At 39.7% G+C, this 24713-nt stretch overlaps 1 protein-coding gene across 7 annotated transcripts in view; it reads right to left on the minus strand.

The window, feature by feature from the left end:
• Positions 1-106: 106 nt before the first annotated feature.
• kazna (kazrin, periplakin interacting protein a) overlaps positions 107-24713 on the minus strand; it is a 58683-nt gene continuing 34076 nt past the window's right edge. For 6 of the 7 annotated variants that reach the window (XM_047155612.2, XM_053680360.1, XM_047155615.2 and 3 more), the window contains 13 exons: positions 18286-18422; positions 15659-15829; positions 15063-15146; positions 12026-12200; positions 11183-11379; positions 10720-10843; positions 6778-6983; positions 2969-3087; positions 2461-2692; positions 2274-2375; positions 1815-1981; positions 695-824; positions 107-435 (listed from right to left, as the gene is read on the minus strand). In XM_047155612.2, the coding sequence (XP_047011568.1) occupies positions 298-435; positions 695-824; positions 1815-1981; positions 2274-2375; positions 2461-2692; positions 2969-3087; positions 6778-6983; positions 10720-10843; positions 11183-11379; positions 12026-12200; positions 15063-15146; positions 15659-15829; positions 18286-18422 (1982 nt within the window). In that variant the 3' untranslated portion in view covers positions 107-297. The remainder of the gene's footprint in view (positions 436-694; positions 825-1814; positions 1982-2273; positions 2376-2460; positions 2693-2968; positions 3088-6777; positions 6984-10719; positions 10844-11182; positions 11380-12025; positions 12201-15062; positions 15147-15658; positions 15830-18285; positions 18423-24713) is intronic. The other variant, XM_017468332.3, reaches the window with a different exon arrangement.

The following is a 24713-nucleotide window of genomic DNA, read 5'->3' on the forward strand; positions in this document are numbered from 1 at the left end:
CTAGATGTTTATTATGTATTATGGGATGATGTTATATGAAGTTAAATCAGGTGCAGTATTTGTGCCAAAACTAAATCTGAGTCCAAATCTTACCCCAGCACCAGTGTTGGCAATACAAAACATACATTTAATAACATTATCGTAAAAATGTCCAGAGAATAGGTTTTGACTGACAAGCATAAACTCATATAAATGTCTATTCCATCGACTTCCATCGTTCCATTTGATTACAGCTAAAACACTTGAGATCAGGCTCATTATGTCTTTGGACCATGTTTTAAGATTATAGAATTAGGATTAGACATTAGTGAGGTCAGCAGCAGAGAGGTTTCTGGCTGGACTGTTTTCTGGCTGGGGTGTGGCATCCTCACAGCTCGCGTTTAGAGACGTGATGTCCACTCCACCATGGCTCTTCAGATTGAAGCTTACCTGAGGCTGAAAAAAGGAATGTGAATTGAATTTTTTGCCTATTTCCCTTAAGACCCACTTAATGCAATCACTGAAAATGTGATCTCAAGCAAAAACATAAATAAAAATCCATGAGATCTCGTGCAAAATAGATTTACATGCTAACACATCGCTCTGTCAGAAGTGGCTGACAGATATGCATCAGATTGGAATTTTAAAAATAATTAAAATATGTACTCATAATTGTCACTGTTAATTTTTACTCCTGAAGAAATAAATGTCTCACCCTGACTTTGAGCTGTCGGAAGGAGTGTTGGCCATCATAGTGGCTTATCGTGGAGCATCCCAGAGAGCTCTGACGGGGTATAGTAGGTGAAGTTCCCACGGTCTCAACTTCCTGTTCAACCAGTTCCAGTCTGTATGGGCACAAAGACAATGTTTAAAGCTACAATAAAAATAATGGGTCAGAGTACTATTTTATACTGCATACTACTTTACTGACTAGTGAGTCCTCAAACTCTTAACACACAAGTCCACAAAGACAATGTCCAAAACTGCATGGTATCAGTGATCTTGTACTTGAGTTCTAGACTTGGACTGAAGCCACAATTGTGTAAGTTGACGTGGACTTGCCTATGTACGATTCAATACTCAGCTTCGACTAGAGAAAATCTGGACTTGGTTTGGGCTTTATAGAATGCTGCATGCACTGATATGTAAATAAATGATCCTTCAACATTAAGTAATGTTACATAAACTATGTTATTCATTCATTCATTCATTCATTCATTCATTTTCTTCTGTTGTTCCTGCTTGGGGTCACAACAGGCTGAGAAGGTCAGTTCAGACATCTTTATCCCCAGCCACAGATTCCAGCTGCTCCTTTGGGTTCCCCAGACTTTCCCAAGCCAACAGTGAGATGTGATATCTCCAGTGGGTCCTGGTCTACCCAGGGGTCTCTGTCCCGTGAGACATTCCTGATAGCGGGGGGACCAGGCAGCATCACTGCAAGGTGCCCAAACCACTGCAATTCGCTCCTGGAATTCATTAAGGTAGCCAAGGTCCCCCTGTCCACCAGGACCCCATTTAAGACCCGACTGGGATTTGACTTGAATAAAAGCTAATGGATTCAAGACCTGATTTGGATTTGACTTGAGTAGCATTTAATTGATTTAAGACTTGACTTGGCTGTGAGGCTGGGATGACTGGCTCGATTTTTGACTTAGTAGCTGCTGACTTGTTTTGGGCTTGGGAAAATTGTTTTGGACTTGATGGCAAGTGACTATAATCAAGTTACCATATAATTACAACTAGTTGCATATTTATTATGCTGCCATGCAGAGTTTTATATGAATGTAGCCATACATTTTTTTAAAAGACAATAAAACATCTCCCCCCTCTTTCACCTTGCAGCAGCAAGGAGGGCTTTCATTTCTTCACTCAGGTGCTGACGGACCATGTGCTTGCTTGCAGAGATACCTAATGCTGTTGCCATGGAGTCTGTGTTAAAGGAAGGATCAAGCACCATGACAGCACCATGAATACCACTGTTTTGAAGACTGCCAGAAAACTCCTGAAACAACACATGCACAAAATTTCAACCCTGACCTCTTACTCTATAACCAACTGTATGACTTCATTTACAATTACTCATTTTTTCCATTCACTGTTTTGTTTCCTCAGTCAAACTATATATTATTACACCTTTATAAGAATATAGAAAATGTAAATTAGGTTTTGACCTCCTTCAATCCTCAAAGAACTAGATGAATTTGATGTCAAACAATCAGTTAAAGGTGCATTATTAATTTAAAAGGTGCAAATGAATTTCCTCCATCAGTATTCCTCTCTACGCATGCATGTACCTTCAGGTCGATGTCCCTGAGCCATTTAATAATGCGCTGGCAGGTCCAGACCAGAAGGTCTGAGTTCTGGTTCTCACAGTCTTCTCGCCTTGCTTGCAGCAGCTTCAGAAATATACAATATATGATATATTATGGTATTAGTAATACGTTTGTATAATACATGCATGCATGCATTCATATGCTGTACCTCTTTATTAAAGTTAAGCATGTGTAGGAGCTGGATTCCCAGCAGCAGGCTGCTCTGGTGGGCTTTTTTGGACACATGCAGGTGCTTTTCCAGGTCTGCTCGTGTGAGTGTGCTCAATAGGCGTCCATCGACTAAGTGCGTGTGGAAGAACTGGGAATACTGCGGCAGGCCTACGTCATTTAACCATGCCTGCGCCACCCAGTGGTGGTCAAGATCTGCAGCATTCGATAGTCTGACAGCACACACACACACACAAAACACTTTGAGTCCACCTAGTTACAATATACATGTTAGAAATATATGTGACAGGTGTGTATAGCAGCGTTTGTGTGCACAGTAGATAATATTGTGGTCAGACTGATTACACTGGTTAATTACTTTGCCATGTTTATTTTCCCTTCGTTTATGGCAGCAGCAGTGATTATGTGTTCAAAGCAAAGAAAAGAATTAGTTTCGATTTGGCTGTTTTGTTTAAGTGAATGATTTTCTGACAGCTTGTGTGTCTCACCCATGACCCGATTCAGCCTGTCTGTAATCCTCTATGGCCAGGCGCAGTTTTCTGCGATGCATAGAGTTGCTGATCCCCAAACCAGCTTCCAGATCTATGTCAGTTAAGACTAACATCACCTAACACACACATACACATGGCTATGAGTATAAGTGTGACAGATATTATGGCTTACAGTGTATAGCGAGTGTTTTATTTCACGTGTACTAAGCATCTACACTGGTGATTTCAATCAGGTTAACTGGTCATTAGCAGTAGTGTCTGCTATAAAAATCCTAACACAGAGATATACTTTAAAGACATAAAGAAACTAGCAAACATATAAACATGTTAAATAGCTGTTATAACCAGGCAACAACAACAAAAAAACAAAAACAAATGAATTTTACAGAATATCAATTTGTAAATAAGTAAAAAAAAAAAAATATTTTTAAAATTGCACTGGCGACACAGTACAGCTAAAAAAAAAAACACAGCTAAGTAGTTAACTTAGCTAATGTTAACTCTCCATCAGTAGCTATCAGTCTTTGCAAAATAGCTAGCTAATATTGAGCTCTTACATTGTGTAAAACAATAGGTAGGTTTGCTTGCAGGTTTTTATGTAAGTGTGTTTAAAAATTTTTTACAGGTAATTGCGACTTTATATCTCAGAATTGTGACTTTATTTTCTCAGAACTGCAAGTTTACATCTTGCAATTCTGACATTTTGTACACGCAATTTTAGATGTCCACTTGACATTTAGTGAGTTACAAAGAATCAAAGAATGCACCGACAAAGAGTCAATCATTCTCTATAAACAGGCTATATAAGAACACTCATCAGCTAGTCAAGACAAAGAAAACCAGACATTAGCGAGCACTTCTTACTTAAAGTTAGTCACATTTAGGGTACTGCGTCAAGTGGACGTTTAGATTGCGAGTAAAAAAAGAGTCAGAATTGTGAGTTGTAAACTCGTAATTTTGAGAAATAAGGGAAAAATTGTGTGATATGATTTAAAGATTTAAACTCGCAATTCTGAGAAATTTAAGTCAGAATTGTGAGAATAAAATCACAGTTCTGAGATATAAAGTCGCAATTATCTGTTACATTTTTTCCCCTTTGTGGCAGAAATGGACTTTCATTAAAAACCTGCTAGCAAACCTACCTACTGTTTTACAAAATATAAGAGCTCAGTGTTAGCTAGCTAGTTTGCAAACACTGATAGCTACTGCTGGAGAGCTAACATTAGCTAAGTGAACTACTTAGCTGTGTGTTGTTGTTTTTTTAGCTGTATTGTGTAGCCAATGCTATTCTTACTTACTTTCATTTTTTACCTTTCTGTTTTCCCCCAATATGTCAAAGGAAACCTTCATGAAAATCATGAGAGCACAATCATGTTTACAAATCTAAGCCCCAGACAACAGTAACAGAGAGTGGCTCAACAGGTTCACTGTTAACCATAATCAAGCCCTGAGAAATGAAAAAAGTGATATAATCTGATGAGTCACCTTTCACCCATACTCCACAATTATATGTGGAGAAAGCCAAAATATGCATTTAAACTTCCAGAAAATCAGCTGTTATGCTGCTTTCATAACGTATTGGGTAGCTATGCCGTCAACAGATCTGGTAATTGCTCTGTATTGTCGTTTAAAGGTCAAGAAGTATGAGGCCATTTTATTGGACCAGGTGCACCATATGGCGCCACACTTTTCCCTTATGGTGCTCTGATGTTGATAATGATGATAATGCACCGATATGCACTACTAAGCAAATTATCATGAACATCAGGATGAAGACAAACTGCCTTAATTGCAGAATTACCAGACCTAAATATTTCTGCGCCTTTACAGGAAAGTACAGAATGTGAAATCAATTTAGACCTCCTTCATTTCTCAAAGTACTGGATGCATTTTTTCCTCAAATATTTAATTAAAGCTGCTACTGGTAATTTTAAATATCATAATAATCATGTAATTTCAAAGGCACCTGAGGAAAAAAAAACAGTGATTTGCAGTGACGTTAAAACACATTTTTCACTTTCATACTTTTGTTTACATTTTTATGCTCTTTTTGTTTTCTTAAAAAGGCAAATCACAAAACATTAGGGACTGCAGAGACCAGTCAACTAATACATTCACTAGTTGCCATTGACTATGTTTACATGCATATAAAACTCAGTTGAAGGTCTATATTCAGGTTGCAGCCATATTCCGAATACGATGTTTATATGTGCACAGGCATCACAATATTCCTGTATACATAAATGCATCCGTTTAGCCTGAGTTGCCGTTACTAAATACCTAGCCTACAGCTAAGCATCTTTTAGCACCCACAGTTCCTTGCGGATTGAGCGTGTACATAGATCTCCTTTCAGTGGGTTTTCTGAATAAGATGTTTACATACAACAAATTCTGATTAAAACAGGGAAATTCCAGATGTCGAAATCAGAATTTGGGGAATCAGAATACTGTCTTAATCTGAATCGGATTGCGGTGTTTACATGACTCTAATTAGAATATTGCCAGAATCTGATTAATAGCGGAAGATTGATGTGCATGTAAATGTAGTCATTGTGGGGAGCTGGAGAGTAGTCAGGTCAGTTGGAAAAAAACTGTAATTGGTACATCATTAAATAGTGAAATATGACAAAAAGTTTTATTATTTTGTATATTTGTTGCATTGATTTATTTACTTTTATCGTTAACATTGCCTAAAAAACGCATTGAAGCTGAACATATTATTTATCACCTGTGTATGGCTGTTAATTGAAGTGGAGTTTGACATGACTGTGCTGCAAAAATCAAACTGATCAAATAAAAATAGCAATGTCCTGAAACAGTTTTTGCTGTAACTATGGAAAAGACACCTGCTACAACACATACAATGGAGTCCAAATGTCTGAGATCACATTGAAAATCTCTTGTTTTTGGTTTTTTTTCCCCATTTATGTACAACCGGAAATAAACAAAGTTTTAATGAAATAATTAAAACAAAGAAAATGAAATGTTCAAAATCCCAAATATTCAGTATTCAAGATTGTGCAAGATTTGTTGGTCACTGTTTGAATTTCAGCAAATTTGTTAGTTAGATACAGTTACATTTATATAGCGCATTTCTAGACACTCAAAGCGCTGTATATAGTATAGCGGGGGGATCTCCTCAACCATTAGTGTGTAGCATCCACCTGGATGATATGACAGCAGCCATAATGCACCAGAACGCCCAGCACACTCCTTTGTACAAAAGGTCCTTTGACTCCTTTGTACAAAAGGTCAGATAGTCCTTGAGATTTATCCCTTCTGCTGAAGAATGTCTTCAGACAACACTCCAATAGATTTCATCTACCATGAATCATCAAATTTTCCACAGACTTGTAGGGTTCATGCCAGCTCGAGTCCAAACCGTCATTAAAGCAAAAGGGAGAAACACCAAATAGGAAGAAAAGTTAAATATTCTGCATTTCTATAAAACTCAAGTGATTTGTAATGAAACATTTTGCAGTAAATTTATAAAGCTTGCAAAATAGAAGCATGTTCTTTAGTGATCTTAGACTTTTGGACCCCATGTGTATATGTATTTTCAACAGAAGTGGTGAAGTTGGATAAGAGGAAGATACAGACTCTAAATATTATAAATTATATCTTAATATTATAGTATGGCATGTTGGCATGGTGAAGTGTATATTGTATAATCATTATTATTTTTCATACTGTATGTAAGGATAGTGTACTGTATAATATACTATGTATTATAGTGAACAGGTTAACAGGTAGCAAAATGTACAGTAAAGCTAATATGCATACAGCTGTTTATAGTATTTTCTGACCTTGCCACTCTTTACGTTGTCTGCACAGGCACGGATGTACATGGGCATGGCCATGATGACCTCGAGCCAGGCCTGAACAGTGCCAGCTCGCCACCGGGACATGGGCACGGCCCGCGCCAGCTCCACCTGCTGCAGTTTGTCAAGCTGCTCCTCACTGTCCGACAGGTTCGCACTCAGACGGCCCGGGCTGGACAGGCTGTCAGAGTCTGAATCAGTGGACGAGGGGAAAGAGGCAGAGCTATATGCAAGAGACTATTTTTTAGGCAGCAGTGATGGTCTGTGGCTGACACACATACTGAGTCATGTGTAATTATAAATATTTACTTTGAAATGACTTTTTGGGGAAGAATTATGCATGCAGAAAAGGCCACTTAAGACAAATGTAAGTATTTTAGAGCAGCAGCAAATCATTTAGAGCCAATCACCTGAACTGAGAAATTACAGTATGAATTACACTGAGAGATCAGCGCTAGCAGGCATATGGTTAATAATTAAAAGACTGTCAGATCAGCAAGTGTTGCAATCTCAAAAACATTATAGTACAGACATCATTAGAGATATTCTAGGATGGTAGACATGGTGTCACATTTAACACTCTCATGGTTAAGATGTTAATGAAAAACCACACTCAAACACAGTAAATATGCTGATATTGCAATATTTGTGATGTTGCTTAGTAGGGTTGCATGGTATACTGGTACTACGGTAGTACCATGATACTAAAGCTTCAAAGTACCGCCGATGCTGCTGCATTAAAAAACAAAACAAAAATAGTATCATCATCAATACGGTAGTACTGTAAGTAGTGTTGTACATGCGGCGGTTAATACTATTCTCGCTAAAACGACACATCTCACTGCTTTTGCAGAATACACAAAGTTTAGTCACTCTTCATTTAACCTAAATTCTTTACCTTAATCTTTAAAGATTTCCTGTTTTCCAAGCAAGCTAATGTTATGCTAAACGCTGCGTGTAAATAATCAAATTAGCCGTGTTTGCTAGTAAGCGAGTGCATGTTCCCAATTTTTTCCAAATTCAGTTATTTATTCCTATTACTATTATTCGATGTGTTCATTCTTAGTACTCTGGGGACAATTTTCATTTGCATCATTTATATAGATTAACACAATAGATGAACTATGTGTCACATTGAACTAGTTGCTTGCCAATTGTATGATTGTTCTGGAGTTTTTCCAATAGCCAGTTATTCCTTCTCATTAATAAAGTATATAGGGTAAAATGTTTCATTTTTCATTTACATCTACTTATTACTGTGGTATCGTGATACCAAGTAAGATATGTTTATGGCATCGTGACAACCCTAGTGCTTAATGATTTGCATGCTAATTTGTTAGTTGCACAGGATGACGCTACAGCATGGCACCAGCAGATGGCAGTACATATTTATCCTTACCTCAGTTCTATTCTCATCTTCCCTCTCTAAGGGTTAAGGTGATGTCAGCTCACAAAGATATTCAAAGTGACCTAATGTGCAGAACCATATTCCCTCCCTGAGCACTGCTTATTCTCCTAACATTCACATCTCATTACATTCGAACATGAATGCTCACGAGACTTGCATTGGACGAAAACATCTGACAAATATATATAACTGAACTGGCTAATTCTATTATGATGATTATTACTGTTTTAGTATTGCTTCTGGGACTATACCCGGCACTAAGACTGTTTGATTGTGCAATCTAGGATGTTATTTTTCCCCAAACAGGTACCACACACACTTCTGCTTAAACAGACACATAAACAACATTTACAAAGCGGGAATAGTATATACCGTGTGTGTGAATATTAGAGTTTAGAGAGAGAACATTTATTGTTAGTAATGCTAACCGAAAGCAGCTTGAAAATGGAGGGATGGGCAATATGACAAAAATCACAATATTTAAAGACATTTCTACGATAAATGATATGGATCCCAATATACAGACTTACAGAGGAACTGACAGTAAGAGTACTGTTGCGTCCGAAAGAACCTGTGAATTTATTAGATGTCTACGAAAAACAAGCTGCTTGACACTGAAAATTAGTGTTACTGAAAACAATGAAATCTGTAAAAATGACCATTTTAAAGATTCAGTACAAAAATAATTCACATCAAATCAGCTCCTTCCAATTTCTATTCCGTTTGTAATGATTATTTTTAAATTGCTAAAATGATTTCAAAAGGGGTGGCTTAGTGGTTAGGACGTTTGCCTCGCACCTCCGCCCTTCGTGCATGGAGTTTGCATGCCCTCGCCATGCATCATCGGTTTCCTCCGGGTACTCCAGTTTCCTCCTCCAATCCAAAGACATGCTGACATTGTAGGCTGATCGGTGTTTCAAATTGTCTGCGGTGTGTGAATGTGCACACGATTGTGCTCCGCGATGGGTTGGTACCCCACCAGCGTGTCCCCTGCCTCGTGCAGAGTTCCCTGGGACAGGCACCAGACTCCACTGTGTAGGATAAGCGGTATGGAAAATGGATGGATGATTTGAAAAAATTATTTTAAAAAAGATACAACACCAGCAATATCTTAAAAAAAATTGTACTGACAATTTACCAAAGTATTATACTGTCATATTGCCCAACCCTAAAGACAACTGCTGCTGACGATTTGGGGAACCCTAAACCTTTAGCATCAAACCACACACGCAAGTCTCCTCAGCCTTTACCATTTGTGGCATTGGTTTTATTTCAAAATAATAACTTCTATAATAGTTTTAACATTTGTTTCCATGCTATTTAGATCTCTATGATTCTGACAATCCCAGACAGCCATGAAGAGGTTTCTTTACTGTTAAAAGCTACGTTACTCCCTCATAGAGAGTTCATTTAGTATTCACATTTTCACAACATCAAGTTTTAGCCATGGAATGAAAAGAAGAAAGAAGAAAAAAAGAAAGAAAGAAAAAAAAAAGACAAAAGGCAAGAAGTGAGTCATACGCCTCTTATGATATGTTGGAAACCTGGGCTTTGTTAAATACACACAATCCTATTTCATCTGCAAAGCAGCAATGACAGCTGTGTTTCCATGACACCCCTTCCTACGTCGGAGGAGGAGAGGCAAAACTTCCCTTAAGCCACTGATCTCATACCAAATCTGCAATTTTGGGGGGTTGAAAAAACAAAACAAAACAAAAAAAAAAACAATGGTTTCATGATTATTTGAGCAGAGCAAATTGGTCATAGATCAGTGTTGAAGGGAAGCCCATATCCAGTGTGCCAGGTTGGTTAACAGCATTCCTGTCAGAACGGCAGGCAGAATCAGTTTATAAACATTTCCTTTCCCATAATCGAGAGCTGAGCGTGACATTATGTGGGTCGGAAATGTGTAAGGATTCCATTGAGGTTCTTCGTTCTTGATATGCATGGTGTGTGGTTGGCGTGTGAATTAATGAGAGGCTCAGACCAGGTGGTGTGCGCATGGCCGGAGCCTCATCATTCAGTGTGCTTGGCCTCGGAATTAGATCTGCCTGCCACTTCTCAGCAGGAAAACATAGCAAACATGGTCAACGACCCACACACAACAGACAAGGTTAAATTAAACCAAACGCATTTAGGACGAGACATTTACAAGCACGGGATGTACTACAATGCACTTGTTATTTACAAATCCAGCAGGTCCTTCAAGTTTCCAGAGAAAGTACAGCAAGATCCAGTGTAGATGAGGGATGGAAAGGTTAGGAGATGTAGCGCAGGCGTGCCGCAGGACTGATCCGAGTTTGTGCTTCTAAACTTGTGCTTTTGTAGTCAGCAGCAATGCAGAGCGCAAAAACACACACACACACACACACACACACACACACACACCTCATAGGCTCATAATGATACTCTCTCACTCACACACGCAAACACACACGGACACACAGAGGTCAGAGAGGCTGTGTGGCTGGATCACCAGTCAGCGTCCTCCTCTATGTAGTACTCAGGTGTGTTGGTACCGTCGAAAAGGCCAGGGTCGAGAGACTTCCTCTGTTTTCCTCGGGCGAACACGCGTGACAGAGAGCTCAGGCCCATCTTCTCCTTCTTCTTTCTCCTCTTCTGGTCCTCCAGGTCTTCTAAAGACTGCAGGAATTAAAAAAAAAAAAAGCACAGGGTTGTATTCTTCCAATATTTTGAGATACTGGATGTTTGATTTCTGTGAGCTGTAATCGAGATTAAAACAAAGAGGTTTGAAATATTTCACTTTGTGTGTAATGAATGTAGAATATATGAAAAGTTCCACTTTTTGAAATATATTACAGAAAAAAAAACCCCTAACTTTTCCACGATATTCAAATTTTTTTGAGATGCACCTGTGCAGTCCCCTCCGAAACTGCTGGAACAGCAAGTCCAGTTCGTTTTGTTTGTGCTATACACCCAAGACTGCGTGTATGTATTCTGTGAGTGAGTGTGTGCTCTCACGTTGCAGAGAGAGTGTGTTCTGTGTCGTGGTGAGTTGAGCTCAGACGGCGTGGATGATCGCTCTCCCTCCAGAGCAGAGGCGTCTGACATCATTGACGGTTGCCGTGAGTGACAAGGACTGAGGCGAAGACTGCCTGAGGCGTGTGCCACACACACTCCGTCAACATCACACACACACTGGGGCACAGCCTTTAACACTGAATAACACACAAACACCCAAACACACACATACACAGGACTATCAAAATAGATCATTATGAGGGAATAAGAGAGAATTCTGCTTATTTTCACTTCCTGTGATATACAAAGCTGTGTCCGAGTTACAGCTTTTAAAAAATTATTTTTATTAATTTGGATTATAAAGTTATACTAAGTTATGTAGTATCTGTATGTTTAAGTTCTCAGGACGAATTGACACTAAAAATATATAATTTTTTTCTGATTCATTTTCTGATCGTTAGAAAACAACGCATGAATCCACATCCATGAAACACGTTAAAGGTGTTCGTAATAAAGATCCAATTCTCTGGACATTTCTTTCCTGATGCCTTTCCATAGATGCCTAAGCACTTCAATTTATAATCGCTTAGGCGCATATATATATATATATATATATATATATATATATATATATATATATATATATATATATATATATATATATATATATATATATATATATATATATATATATATTTGTGTGTGTGTGTGTGTGTGTGTGTGTGTGTGTGTATATATATATATATATATATATATATGATGTATGCCTGTGAGTGTGTTCCTGTTTCAACAAGTATATGTTATGAGCTGTATTAACTGCTGTGTGTGTAATTATGAGTGTACCATGTCTGTCGAGTGTGTGATAAAGGCTGTGTTGACTCTGACGGATGGCTGCAGTAAGAGGCATCTCCGCATGCATCACCCACTCCTGGTTGCCATTGACGACAGCCTCTGTGGGCATGGCCAGAGAGTGGCGCTTAGGAACGTCCTTAGTGAGCGTTGCCAGAGACTGCTTAGCCTGCAACACAAACACACATACACACAAACAAAAGTATTTTTTTATCAGATGTGTGTTCAGGCATCCGTAAAGAACATAAAGTCATCCATAGAGTGTCAACACTCCCATCAGTGTGCACAGGTGCTTGTGTGAAAGTGGTTATGAGTGGTTTTTGGTGGTTGTTGTAGTTTAAGTTATAATGTTAAACCCAAACATAAACCACTGTATTTCATCACCAGGAATTAAAGCACAGGTGCAATATACTATTTTTCACCCGAGTGAAAACGCTATTCACAGAAGTAGAAATATCACTGCATGTTTTTTTTTTTATAATTTTTTTTTTTATTTACCAATAACTGTAGAATAGATGCTATTTTGCAGTAGAGAGATGCTCTGGATTACGTAATGTATAAGAATTTCATCACTAGATGTGTTTACTGCACTTGTACTTTAACCATTTTAGTCTACAGTCAGGTCAGGCAGCAGGCATAAAAAACTACTACATACAGAAATATGGAGATTCCCAGTGCCTTCAGCTGTAATCTCTCTCCCCCACACACACACACAGACACACACACAAAGAAAAAAAGAAAACCAAGGCATGTGCTATCTTCATGATTTTTCCTATTGCAATAGCTTGTCAGGCTTAATTCACTTTTTTTGTTGCATAATTCAGTTTTCTCCAGTTCCAGCAAGATAATCGAAGAAATTCTTCCCTTGTTCATGTCGGCATTCTTTAAGACACTGAAACACACCGATCAGCCAGAACATTAAAACCACCTGTCTAGTATTGTGTAGGTGCCTCCAAAACAGCCCCTACCAATCGAGGCATGGACCCCACAAGCCCTCTGAAGGTGTGCTGTGACATCTCACACCAAGAAGTTAGCAGCAGATCCTTGAAGTCCTGTAAGTTGTGAGGTGGGGCCTCTGTGGAACAAACTTGTTTGTCCAGCTCATCCCACAGATGCTCGATCAGATAGAGATCTGGGGAATTTGGAGGCCAAGTCAACACCTTTGTCATGTTCCTTAAACCATTCCTGAACAATTTTTGCAGTGTGGCAGGGCGCATTATCCTGCTGAAAGAGGCCACTGCCATTAGGGAATACCGCTACCATGAAGGAGTGTAATTTGTCTGCAACAACATGCCTAGGGAGGTGGTACTTGTCAACGTAGATTCCACACTGCCTCCGACGACTTGCCTTCTTCCCATAATTCATCCTGGTGCCATCTCTTCCCCAGGTAAGCGACGCACACGCACCTGGACGTCCACATGATGTAAAAGAAAGCGTGATTCATCAGACCAGGATATCCTCTTTAATTGCTCCATGGTCCAGTTTTGATTGCCATTGTAGGCGCTTCCGGTGTTGGACAGGGGTTAGCATGAGCATTCTGACCGGTCTTCAGTTACACAGCCCCATACACAGCAAGCTGCAATACACTGTGTGTTCTGACAGCTTTCTATCATAGCCAGGATGAACATTTTCAGGAATTTGTGCTAACTCTTCTGTGGGATCGGACCAGACAGTCTAGTCTGCGCTCCCCACGTATATCAGTGAGCCTTGAGCACCCAGGACCCTGTTGCCGGTTCACCACGTGTCCTTCCTTGGACCATTTTTGGTAGGTACTAACCACTGCATACCGGGAACACGCCACAAGACCTGCTGTTTTGGAGATGCTCTGACCCACTCGCCTACTGATCACAATTTGGTCTTTGTCAAAAAAAAAAATCACTCAGATCCTTACGCTTGGCCATTTTACCTGCTTACAACACATCAACTTCGAGTACTGACTGATCACTTGCTGTCTAATATATCCCACCCACTGACAGGTGCCATTAGAACCAGATAGTCAATATTATTCACTTCACATGTCAGTGTTATGTAATATTTTGGCTGATCGGTGTATGTCTTCTTGCACACTGGCACAAGAACAACTGCATCCATTGCCGATCCTAATTATTCGCAAACCACAAAGTTGCACAGTGAAACCCATGCCAATATTTGTGATGAATCATGTTGTGATTCATTATTGAGCTAGCATTGTAACAGGCCTAATAATGATCAGAGAATGATTTAATAGTCTTATTATTTTTGTTCGATTTTTCTCTTCATCTATCCAGAGGTAGTGTTCGATAAAGGTGAAATGGCTTGAATGTTGTGCTATCTAGCCGGTTCATAGACCCGAAAGAAAAAGTGAACCGAGAGAACAAAATACAGTATATGCACGTACCGCCCCAGGAAAGCTAGGACTGGCACTGACCGCACCTATTCCTGTGAAATTATCTGAGCATACCTGTTTTGATTTACATGCTCAGTTGTGCTCAAACTAGCCCTTTATTACGGAGCCTTTTTCTGCTGTGTGCTGTTGCAAAAATTATTATTGATGATAAGGATTACAGCTACTCAGAGAGCTGCATTCACTGCTTGCTTCTTATAGGGTTTAAGATAAAAACGGGCATTCAGTGGAAAATTCAATTAAAAACGTGAAAGGATTAAAGCTGTCACAAACCAAATTTGTTCTATACACTGCATACTTATCCACAACATATGTCTGAAGCAAGAGAAACTCAAATTGCTGTTCTAGTACTAGTGAAGTAGAGCAGGAATCTGGATAGGAGCACATGTCTAACACACTCGAACACATTCAAACACATACAAAAACACACAATATCCACATGCCTCCGGCCACATACTGTATTAACAAATACAAAGGAAACAGATTTGTTCTACTGTATGTTGGCGGATAAATTATATAAAACAGACGTGCAGCCAATCAGGTCACAGATTCCTCTAACTTAGAACTACACACAGCAGAGGGGGTGGGGTCACTCTGGGCCAATCAGAGCGGGAGTCTGCTTGGAATGGCAGACCTGGCTGATCTTACCGACATGTTTCTGGGGGAGACTGGCTTTTCGGGCGCTCGAACAAACAGCTGACACTCGAGTTTCTGGGCCACATAGTTACTCATCTGTTAAAGAGGCACACACACACACACACACACACACACACACACACACACACACAAACACACATACACCAGCGCTCGAAACTCGAAACATGCTGATCTCTGTACGCAAGAGCCACACACACACTCTCCCACACACAAACACACACTATGCCAGCAACACATTAAACAGACACTTTAATTCACAGAGTGATATGACATGCAGGCCTCCCCCCCTATTTAGATCATTATTTCGGATCACTTTGTAGTGAATATGAATGAATGAACAAACAAAACCAAGTAAAACACGCTTGCTGGTGATATCTTTTCCCCCCTTAAAATAGGGTTGCCATCTGTATATAATATAAAACTGTTCCTCATTGCATTCCTTCATATCATTTCTTTTATGTCCTTTACTTGAATAACACAATGTGCATTTGCATTAAAGTGGTGTGTCAATCAGAATCATTCATATATATGTGCATGTGTGTGTGTGTGTGTGTGTATGTATGTGAGTGTGTGTGTGTGTGTCTCACCATGGCCAGTTCTGCCTCCAGCTCTTTGATTCTGTTCTCTTTCAGTTCCTGGGCGGATCGCAGCGCAACCGCGAGCTCGGTGGCTTCTTTAGTCTGACGCCGCAGATCCCACTTCTCCCTCTCCAGCAGGTCCTTCTCTTTAGCCAACACTTTTACTGCATCCTCACTCTCCTGACACAAACACACACACACACACACACACTGTGAGTTGGTAGCTAAGATATTACTTCAGTATAGCTAATTATAATATATTAGGGATGCAGCCAATTACAAATACATTATTTGGATTGCACAGATAATGAGTTCTAAATGAAAACAAACATTGTTCATCTGGGGCTTTTTTTGTGTTTGTGTTTTGTTTTTTTTTAATCGGGCTTATCAGAATGCTTGCCCGATAGATTCACAGGGTTTGTGGTTGAGACTAGAGGCATAGGTATGAGTTTGAAGGGAGTGAGCATGAAGCTCACGGGAGACACAAAGCCCATGCAGATCAGGCACTAAGCACGGGGAAGCATATCTCTGCTGGAAAATATGAATTAAATACATTTGTAATATATTAACATTGTGTGTGCTTTTCATCATTGTTAAATAAAGGAACTTCCTCCTAGGCCTAGTGGTAGGGTTCACATTAAGAAGAAACAAACAAACAAACATTCTGGTCTAGACCACACCCACTTCCTTTGGAAATCCAAACACAAATAAAGATATGAGGAACTGAACAAATATACAGCCAGGTCCATAAGTATTTGGACACCGGCGTCATTTTGCCTCTGTACACCACCGCAATGGATTAAATGACGTGATCACGACGTGATCAGAGTGTAGACTTTCAGCTTCTTCTCTCTCTCTCTCGCTTTCTGATGGGTCTGTTTTGTTTTTTCAGCCTAATGATGGACCTCTTCACTTACATCGACACCACTTTTGGACTGCATATTGAGTGTTTCCATGGGATAAACTCCAGAGCTTTTATCTCCTTAGCTTCTCAGGAAATAGAGTGCTGCAAATACGACATATTATTGTAGGCCAGTCTGGAAGTTAGCATCACCCTGGTTCCCTTGACAAAAAGCCAACAGGATTTTTCCCCTGGCTTTTGGATTATTGCAGAAAATAAGCTCTGTAACCAACAAACGTTTATGATTCTTATCTAGTTCTTCAAGATAATCTCGACAAATAAACACAACTTTTATGAATTTTGAAACCTAAATAAAATCGCCAGAAGTAAAAAGTTAGGCTATAAACGAACTACACCACGGCCGCACGACTTCAACGTCACCACCACCAAGCTTTATAGCACTACAATTTGAAAAAACACTACAATTGGAAAATATAAATTGATAAAAAGTCGTAACGTTTGAGTTTGCAAGAGCGCGAGTATAAACACAACGAGGCTGTAGTAGAGGCGGTTTCCTGTTCTTTTTCAAGACATGTAAAAGCTTTACAAAATCCCAAGTGCCGTATTACTGATGCATTTTATGTCATAGAATAAAACGTGAAAATATCTCACGCTTGTGTTAATCACAGACATTATTTCAGACATTTAAACAAAAACCCATGCAAAAAAAATACCCACTCACTTTGACACCATGGAACCAGACGTGCTGAAACGCTAATTCATTTCCAGGATTTAGGACTCATTTTTGCAGCACTCTATAACGAGGAAACAGGCCACAACTGGCCATGAAACTACTCATCAGTAAATTGTTCAATTACGTTTGAGTCTGTGAAAATGAAGGGATTATGAAAAAAAATGCCTGTAATTCTTAAACTACATCACTCACATCATGATTGCTTAATTTCAAATCCACTATGGTTGTGTACAGAGGCAAAAATGACGAAAAGTGTGTCGCTGCCCAAACACTCAAGGACCCGAGTGTAGATGCATATTGCGTCACTGTGACATGTATGTGTGTAGGCACGAGGTTAGCAATTGAAGCTGTACACACAGATACACTTGTCAGGGATGAATTAAAATATTAGTGACGCTAAAACGAGCAAGGCGGTCTTTTATTTTTATTCTGTTTGAACTTCTGTACTTGAAGCAGAAAGATTGAACAATTTTAGATCGCAGATTTTCTGCATCACCACCTACTGGGTTCAGTGCACACTTCAACCTGTGCTGTTTTTGGATACAAAAAAAATTCGAATGTACTTTTCTTCCAAAATCTCCAATCACTATACACGATCAACCCAACCCTTCCTTTCTGTCAAGCCACAAATCTCAGCAGCAGTTACTGACTGACATGAGTGATTCACGAGAACAGGAACTGACATGACCAAGGCCAAATTAGGTAGAACTCGATTATTATACACCTTTATGAATACACGCTGATCTGTCTAATGTACAAGAATGAAATTTCATTCAATGTTCTTCAGCCAACCTGTCAGTTCACACCACATAAGCTTTTCTTATATGACAACAGGTCATGTGTGAAACTTTGAATTGTTTGTGGAAAAGGAAATGCAAAGTGATTTAAAGTTAGAATGACTAGCTTGACTTTATGGCACACCTCAACATGTAATGCCGAGTCAGGATATTGATTTATGTAAAGTAATTGACACGTTCACACCCGTACAGTAGCATATTGTGTGCGTGATTGTGTGTTGATGTGTGTGTGTGCGTGTGTTACTTTGCGGTGCTGCTCGTAATTGCGGATGAAGTCTCGGAGCTGCTCTTCCCGGCTCTCCAGCGTAGCATAGAGCTGCTGCATCTGATTCACCAGCTCGGCTTTCTCCATCTTCAACCGCTTACGGTCCGCCTTCATCGCTGCTCAGACAGGCAAAGACAGAGAATGAAAACGAGTGAGGGGGAGATAAAGTGGTCCTGAGCACAGTTATACCCAAAAACTAGCAAAAAAAAAAATGCATAGAAACATCTCTAAACCTTTATACTTATTACAAATCTATGAACATGAACAATGGCATTTTGGAAACACGTCATGTCGTCTTACCATCTTAAAAAGTCTAGTATCTCTAACAAATAGCGAAGCTAGCAAGATATCTGTCTGCTGGTAAATTAGCTCGCATTGGTCATACACGCATAGGAGAGAAGCGTTAAGCCGAATCGACCTGACAAGACAGCAGTGCAGCGGGGCTTTAGTCCTTTAGTCTGTCCAATGCTCTCAATTCCTCATCTGTACACTCTGCTCAAACAGGTTAGGCTCCAAAGACTCGACTTTCATGCTAATGGAGCCATCAGTGACATTCAACGTCACAGGAACAGCACGAGTGAGAAAAGAAGCTCTTGCTCTTTTGTTTTTCAGAGCAAACAGCAAAACTGCCTCCTGGCAGGTTTCATGTTGATCTTAAGCTTACATACAAGGCATTCCTTGGATTGGCTCACCAGTATTTGGCTGAGCTTTTAACCCATTACACCCCCCCCCCCAAAAAAAATAAAAAAAAAAAAGGTAATGCTGCAATTTAAATTATGGGCACTTTAAAGTGTCCTTGGATGCATGTAAATCCTATGAGACCTTTAAAACAATATTAGGCACGTTTCAAAAACCATAACAGGTGCGCCTTAAAACTTGACCGCTGAGATGGATGAAAATATTTCTCCTATTAAACGCCATTGTAACTGCACTAGCAATGCCCTCCTGTGACATCAGCACACCAAATAACCACCATAACCTCGCACAGAAATAATGAAAATACAGCACTAACCAACAAATCAGCAGCAGAATCGCTAAACACGTCCTGGATATCTCAGTATAAACATACTCACTGTGTTTCAGGATGGAGTTTCCCTTTAACTGAGCTCCTAAGCAAGGCTCCATGAATCAGCCTATTTACAGAAATGCTGAGACAGTCGGTGTCAAATAGAAGAATGTGTAAGCAGTATAAACCAAATCAGCTGCCAAAAAAAAGCTTGATCGTTATAAAATCATGCTTTTGGGGTTAAAGCGTACTATACGAGATAACCCCGAAATAAAACTTAGCACTGTATGTTGTAGCAACAAACATTCAGGGCAAACAAATCCATTCATTAACCTTTTTCTTCTTCCCACTCTCTCTCTCATCGATCTGGTTTATAGTGTACAGTTAGTGAGGTTATAGCTCATCTGACTTGCAAATTATGTGCGACTTTTACTTTGGACAATCTGTCTACTTTTCCAAAATAAAGACTCATTATGTAGAAGTGAAATGCTAGCCAACATTCTACAAAGACTCTCTCTCTCTCTCACTCACACACACACACACACAGGCGCACCTGGTGGAGGAAGCGAAGGCATGGGTTAGCCATGACCAGCTGTTCTGGTATTAGATGCAAGTGAAAAACTCTTATGAACGTGTCTTTGGGATGTGCGCGCGTGTGTGCGTGTTTGTTTGTGTTCTGAATAAAGGACAGCCTAATCTAATATTTTAAGTAAAAACACCGCAATTAAAAACTCATTAGAAATGGTAATTGGAAAGCCAATGCATGTTCTGTGGCTTGGAACCAATTCTCCTTTCTAAGAGGCTTTTAGTGGGACTTTCCTTTTTCAAAATGAAGGTTAAAGACGAAAATAAAGGAGTCATTCCAGAACACTGCGTATTAACAAGCGCAACCAGCCGGAAGGAAAAACACAAAATAAATAAACAACACCAAAGCATCACTGATTTGACAGGCAGGGAGGATAGAGCAAATGACTCATTATGAGAACGGAACAAAGCTTTGTTTATCCTAGCGAGCGGAAATGAACTCCTGCATGCGAGCGATGTGGGAAATGAAAGGTGCAGAGCAACACACTGATGAACAGATAAAGAGAAATGAACACGCACAACATCATACCGTAGGAAGAGAATGCTATTCCTCCATTCCCAAATCCAGTTCAATAAAGCACTCTTTAACCGGCGTTTTTGTCTTTTGTAATAAATAATGAGTTCCAGAAAGACTCACGAAAGATGAAGGAGGTGATGGCTCTTTATAATCTTTAAATGAGACAGATATTACTTTCAGAGGATGGCATGAGGCCTTGACGGTTTTTCCTGTTAGATATAAAGTGAGAGGGACTCCCTAGCGCCAGCACACTTTAGAATATTTAAGAACATAAGCATATCCCCACGGCCGTGATTTGCCCGTAGGCACAAGGCTGCAACAGCAGTTCTATAAACAAGAAATTAATATTGAGTAGCTGACATTTCAGATACAACATGGGCAAATATTTTGCTTATTTTTCTGTCAACAAAAATCGTTCCAAAGGAAGTCACAGCTGGATAGAGCCACGCGACGCGCAGCCCGAGTGACAGCCAGTAGTAAGTGTATTAACTGATGTGATGTAATGATCTATTGCTAGAACTGGAATTTTAACTGATACAAAGAGTGAAATGTAACCAGCGATGTTATACTAAATATCAGCACTCTTGTCCAATCAAATCAGGGAACCAGAACTAACTGTTGCATAAAAAATATTTCAGGTTTAAAAAGAGACGTGATGCGTAAACATGACGGAAATTGCTATGAAACTGTTTAACCTGGACACTTGAGAGCCAGTGTAAAACGCCCTAGGTTTTCCGTTTTTGATACCGATATAGTATCGTCTGATACTTAATACTGATACGATACGATATGAACATCCTGGCAATAAACAAGCTGGCATTCACAGTAAAAAACGTGTCATTTTAAGATGATGATTCTCATCCGTGTATTATTAGCCCAAGTTTACTTATGCGTGTCCTGTTTGTGAATTTAGGATCTCCCGTAACCGGCGAGAAAGAAAAAAGCATGTAAGACAGAACAGTTTCCTTTGAGTGCTTTGATTTGGTTGAGTTTTTTTTGGAAGTGTGCTGAAAAGCATGGACCGAATAAACCTGAGCCCGGAGCTCGTCTAAAATTCCGCCTGTCTCCCGAGTCATCCTCTACACTCTTCCATACCGGGGTTCCACGGTCTCATACAAAACAATGTTGAGCCACAGATTCAAGCCAATATCTGCCCCAATACAGAAACTCTACCGACCTGTCTTCCTTAATAATTCATCTAGAAATATATACTATATGAAGTTAAAAAAAAACAAAAAAAAAAAAACAACATTTCACACTTCTCGAGAAAGCGCGAGAGATGTTGGAAAACCAATGCTTAGTTATACAAAAATTAGGGTCAGCATTATGTAACATAGCTAGTCAGAAGTGCTAATATTACTAACAATGAAATCCTAACAGGCAGAGAGAAAACTGAATTTTAGCACAAACTCCCAAGTATATGTGACAGTGTTACGCTACAATGTGACCCAGCATGAGTGTGAAAAGATGCAGTTGGCTGGCTTCACGTGTCCTGGATGAAGCACGTGTTAGACTTCAGCCTCCCAGGTTGGTAGCCGTCATATGATAGACAAGAGGTGACTGGATGGAGGGATGGAGGAGGGATGGGATACTCTCTCTTCCCTGTTAATCACAGTGAAGCTAGTCAATCCTGAGCAAATATGAGCTCATATATGTATGAGGTCGGAGAACGCTTTCCTCTAAGCGTGTTAGTTACGTTGCCCTGTGGCGGAGCATGAGCAACAGTTTTAAAAGACGTGGTTGGTTAGCCTTGTGCATCTCGGAAGAAGCATACGTCAGCCTTCACCCTCCCTTGGTGGTAGCTGCCGTATGAAAGGCGAGAGCTGGCAGGTGGTGTGAATGGGCCAAGACCAAATTAATGGAGATCAAGAAGGTAAAAAGTCAGATGTGACTACTAATTAACAATAAGCAGTATTTTTAAAGATCATAAACAGACTACAGTTCCTCCTTTGTGTTTTTTATTGGCTCCCAAGCCCAAAGCTCAGGAATTCAAAGGACAAAGTACGCTTAGGTAAAGTTGGCACAGAGTTGAAAGGAAGTGCTTCCACAGAGACAAATGCCTTTCATGTCCTGTATTCCTTTAGTGAATAGCTTTTGCACCGAGTTCATTCGATTCATGTTTGGTCTGCTGTATTTGAAAAAAACATGTGAAGTTTTTGGGCGTCTCCTGTATCATCATAGAAAGGGGTCAAAACTCATAAATGCTGCCAACTTTGGCACTGCATGATGTGGCTTGTTTAAGCAGCTTAATAAAAGATAATAGAGTCAGGATTCTGGTCAGAGTCAATTAAGAGTCACCTTGTATTGTCTGAGCTGGATGTAAAGGGTCACTATGTTAGTGACCTGGTTAAAGGCCAGAGACACTGGCGTTGGTTATGTAGTAGAAGTAGAACAGCATTAAAGGAGACCTATTATAAACCTTTTTCACAAGATGCCATAAGTCTCAGGTGTCCCCAGAATGTGTCTGAAGTGTCAGCTCAAAATACCCCACGGATCATTTATGCCCCACATGGACCCCACATGCTGTAAACGCCCCTTTCGGGATGGAAGCAAAAACACGCTGTTTTCATGTGCGTCTCTTTAAAAGCAAACGAGCTGCTGGTCCGCACCCCCTTTCCGGAAGAGCACTGTATAGCTATATAATGAGTCTTTATTAATCACGTTTACATTACAGCACAGTGAAATGGTTTTCTTCGCATACCCCAGCATGTTAGGAAGCTTGGGTCAGAGCACGGGGTCAGCCATGATACAGCACCCTTGGAGCAGAGAGGGTTAAGGGCCTCGCTCAAGGGCCCAACAGTGGCAGCTTGGCAGTGCTGGGGCTTGAACCCCCGACCTTCTGATCAGTAACCCAGAGCCTTAACCACTAAGCCACCACAAAACATACACAGTTTTCTAAAAGACAGTTGCCTTACTGTATTGCGTATAATAAAAGGTGATTGTTTTATGTTATGAATTATACAGACAGGAAGCATTTTCAGGTTCAAAATAAAAACGACGACATAGCTCTGGTCTTTGTTGAATACAAATCAGAGACGATGGTAAAGTTTAGCCGCATTAGCCCTGGATTCTGCTAACAAGTACGTTCGGAAAGGTGATCTACAAACGATCACTAAATAAAGTGCGATACTTACGTCTTCTGGATTTGAAACTGGATCACGAACAGTCAGCAAATCCTGACTTGTATTGACCCTCGTTCACAAAACAGTCTGGTGTAAAATGATTCGCAGAAACATACACGAATTTAGCTATTATTTTGGGGCGCATTTCCTTCAAAAATAAAACTTCACTGCTTCTTCAGTGGCTCTGAAGAAGTACATGAAGACGCATGTTAATTTTTATGAAGCTGAAACATTCTTCTCATCACTGTAGCTGCTCCAGCGCGGAGAACATGGTGGACTGTGTGCCGCTCACTCAGGGGAGGAGCTATGCTAATAGGGTAGAGTCCGTCACAAGTCGTGGGCGGGGCCTGTCTTAATGTGACGTCACGTTGGAGAGAAAACTAATGACTCATTCTGAAACACTGTTTATGATTTATGGGGAATATATTATCTATAGCTCTCATATATATATATATATATATATATATATATATATATATATATATATATATATATATATATATATATATAAAAAAAGGAGTGGGTGGATTTTTACCGTACTGCCGACCCATTTATGCTCACACACCATGTAAAAGTGAATTTTGAATAATAGGTCTCCTTTAAATATTATTATTATTTTTTTATTTCTACATAATATTTTATGGTTTCATGTTTTGATACAAGATTATATCAAAGTGAAAAATTTATGGCGTGAATTTTTATTTTTTTTTTAAACCCTGCAGACATGGCACAAGTATAAAAACTGGATAATCTGTGTCATTATTAGTTTTCTGTTTTGCTTGCAAATTGCATTTCATCATCCATTTGTTCGTTTTAAGTAAACACTTTAACCATTGCCTATGCCAGGAATGCTAGACAAAAAGGTGGGAATACACCCTGGCAGGGACGCCATTCTGTTGCAGGGCACTTATTGGCAATTTAACAAGTTAAACCTGGCATGTTTTTTGGAACGCGAGGAAAAACTGGAGAACTCGATGGAAATCCACGTGGAAATGAGAAGCACAGACAAAACTCTTGTTCAATTCTGTACTCTAAATGTAAAAACGTAGTAACAGGAGCGTTTCATATTTTCTATATAACTACTATTATAAGTGACTCTGCCTCAGTGTGTATTCCAGAGACGGAGCAAGGATTTGGAAGGTCTGGTTTGGGTTTAGCGTGAGGCTCTCTGGCCGTA

The sequence above is a fragment of the Ictalurus punctatus genome, chromosome 5, assembly GCF_001660625.3.
Source record: "Ictalurus punctatus breed USDA103 chromosome 5, Coco_2.0, whole genome shotgun sequence".
Taxonomy (NCBI): Eukaryota; Metazoa; Chordata; class Actinopteri; order Siluriformes; family Ictaluridae; genus Ictalurus; species Ictalurus punctatus.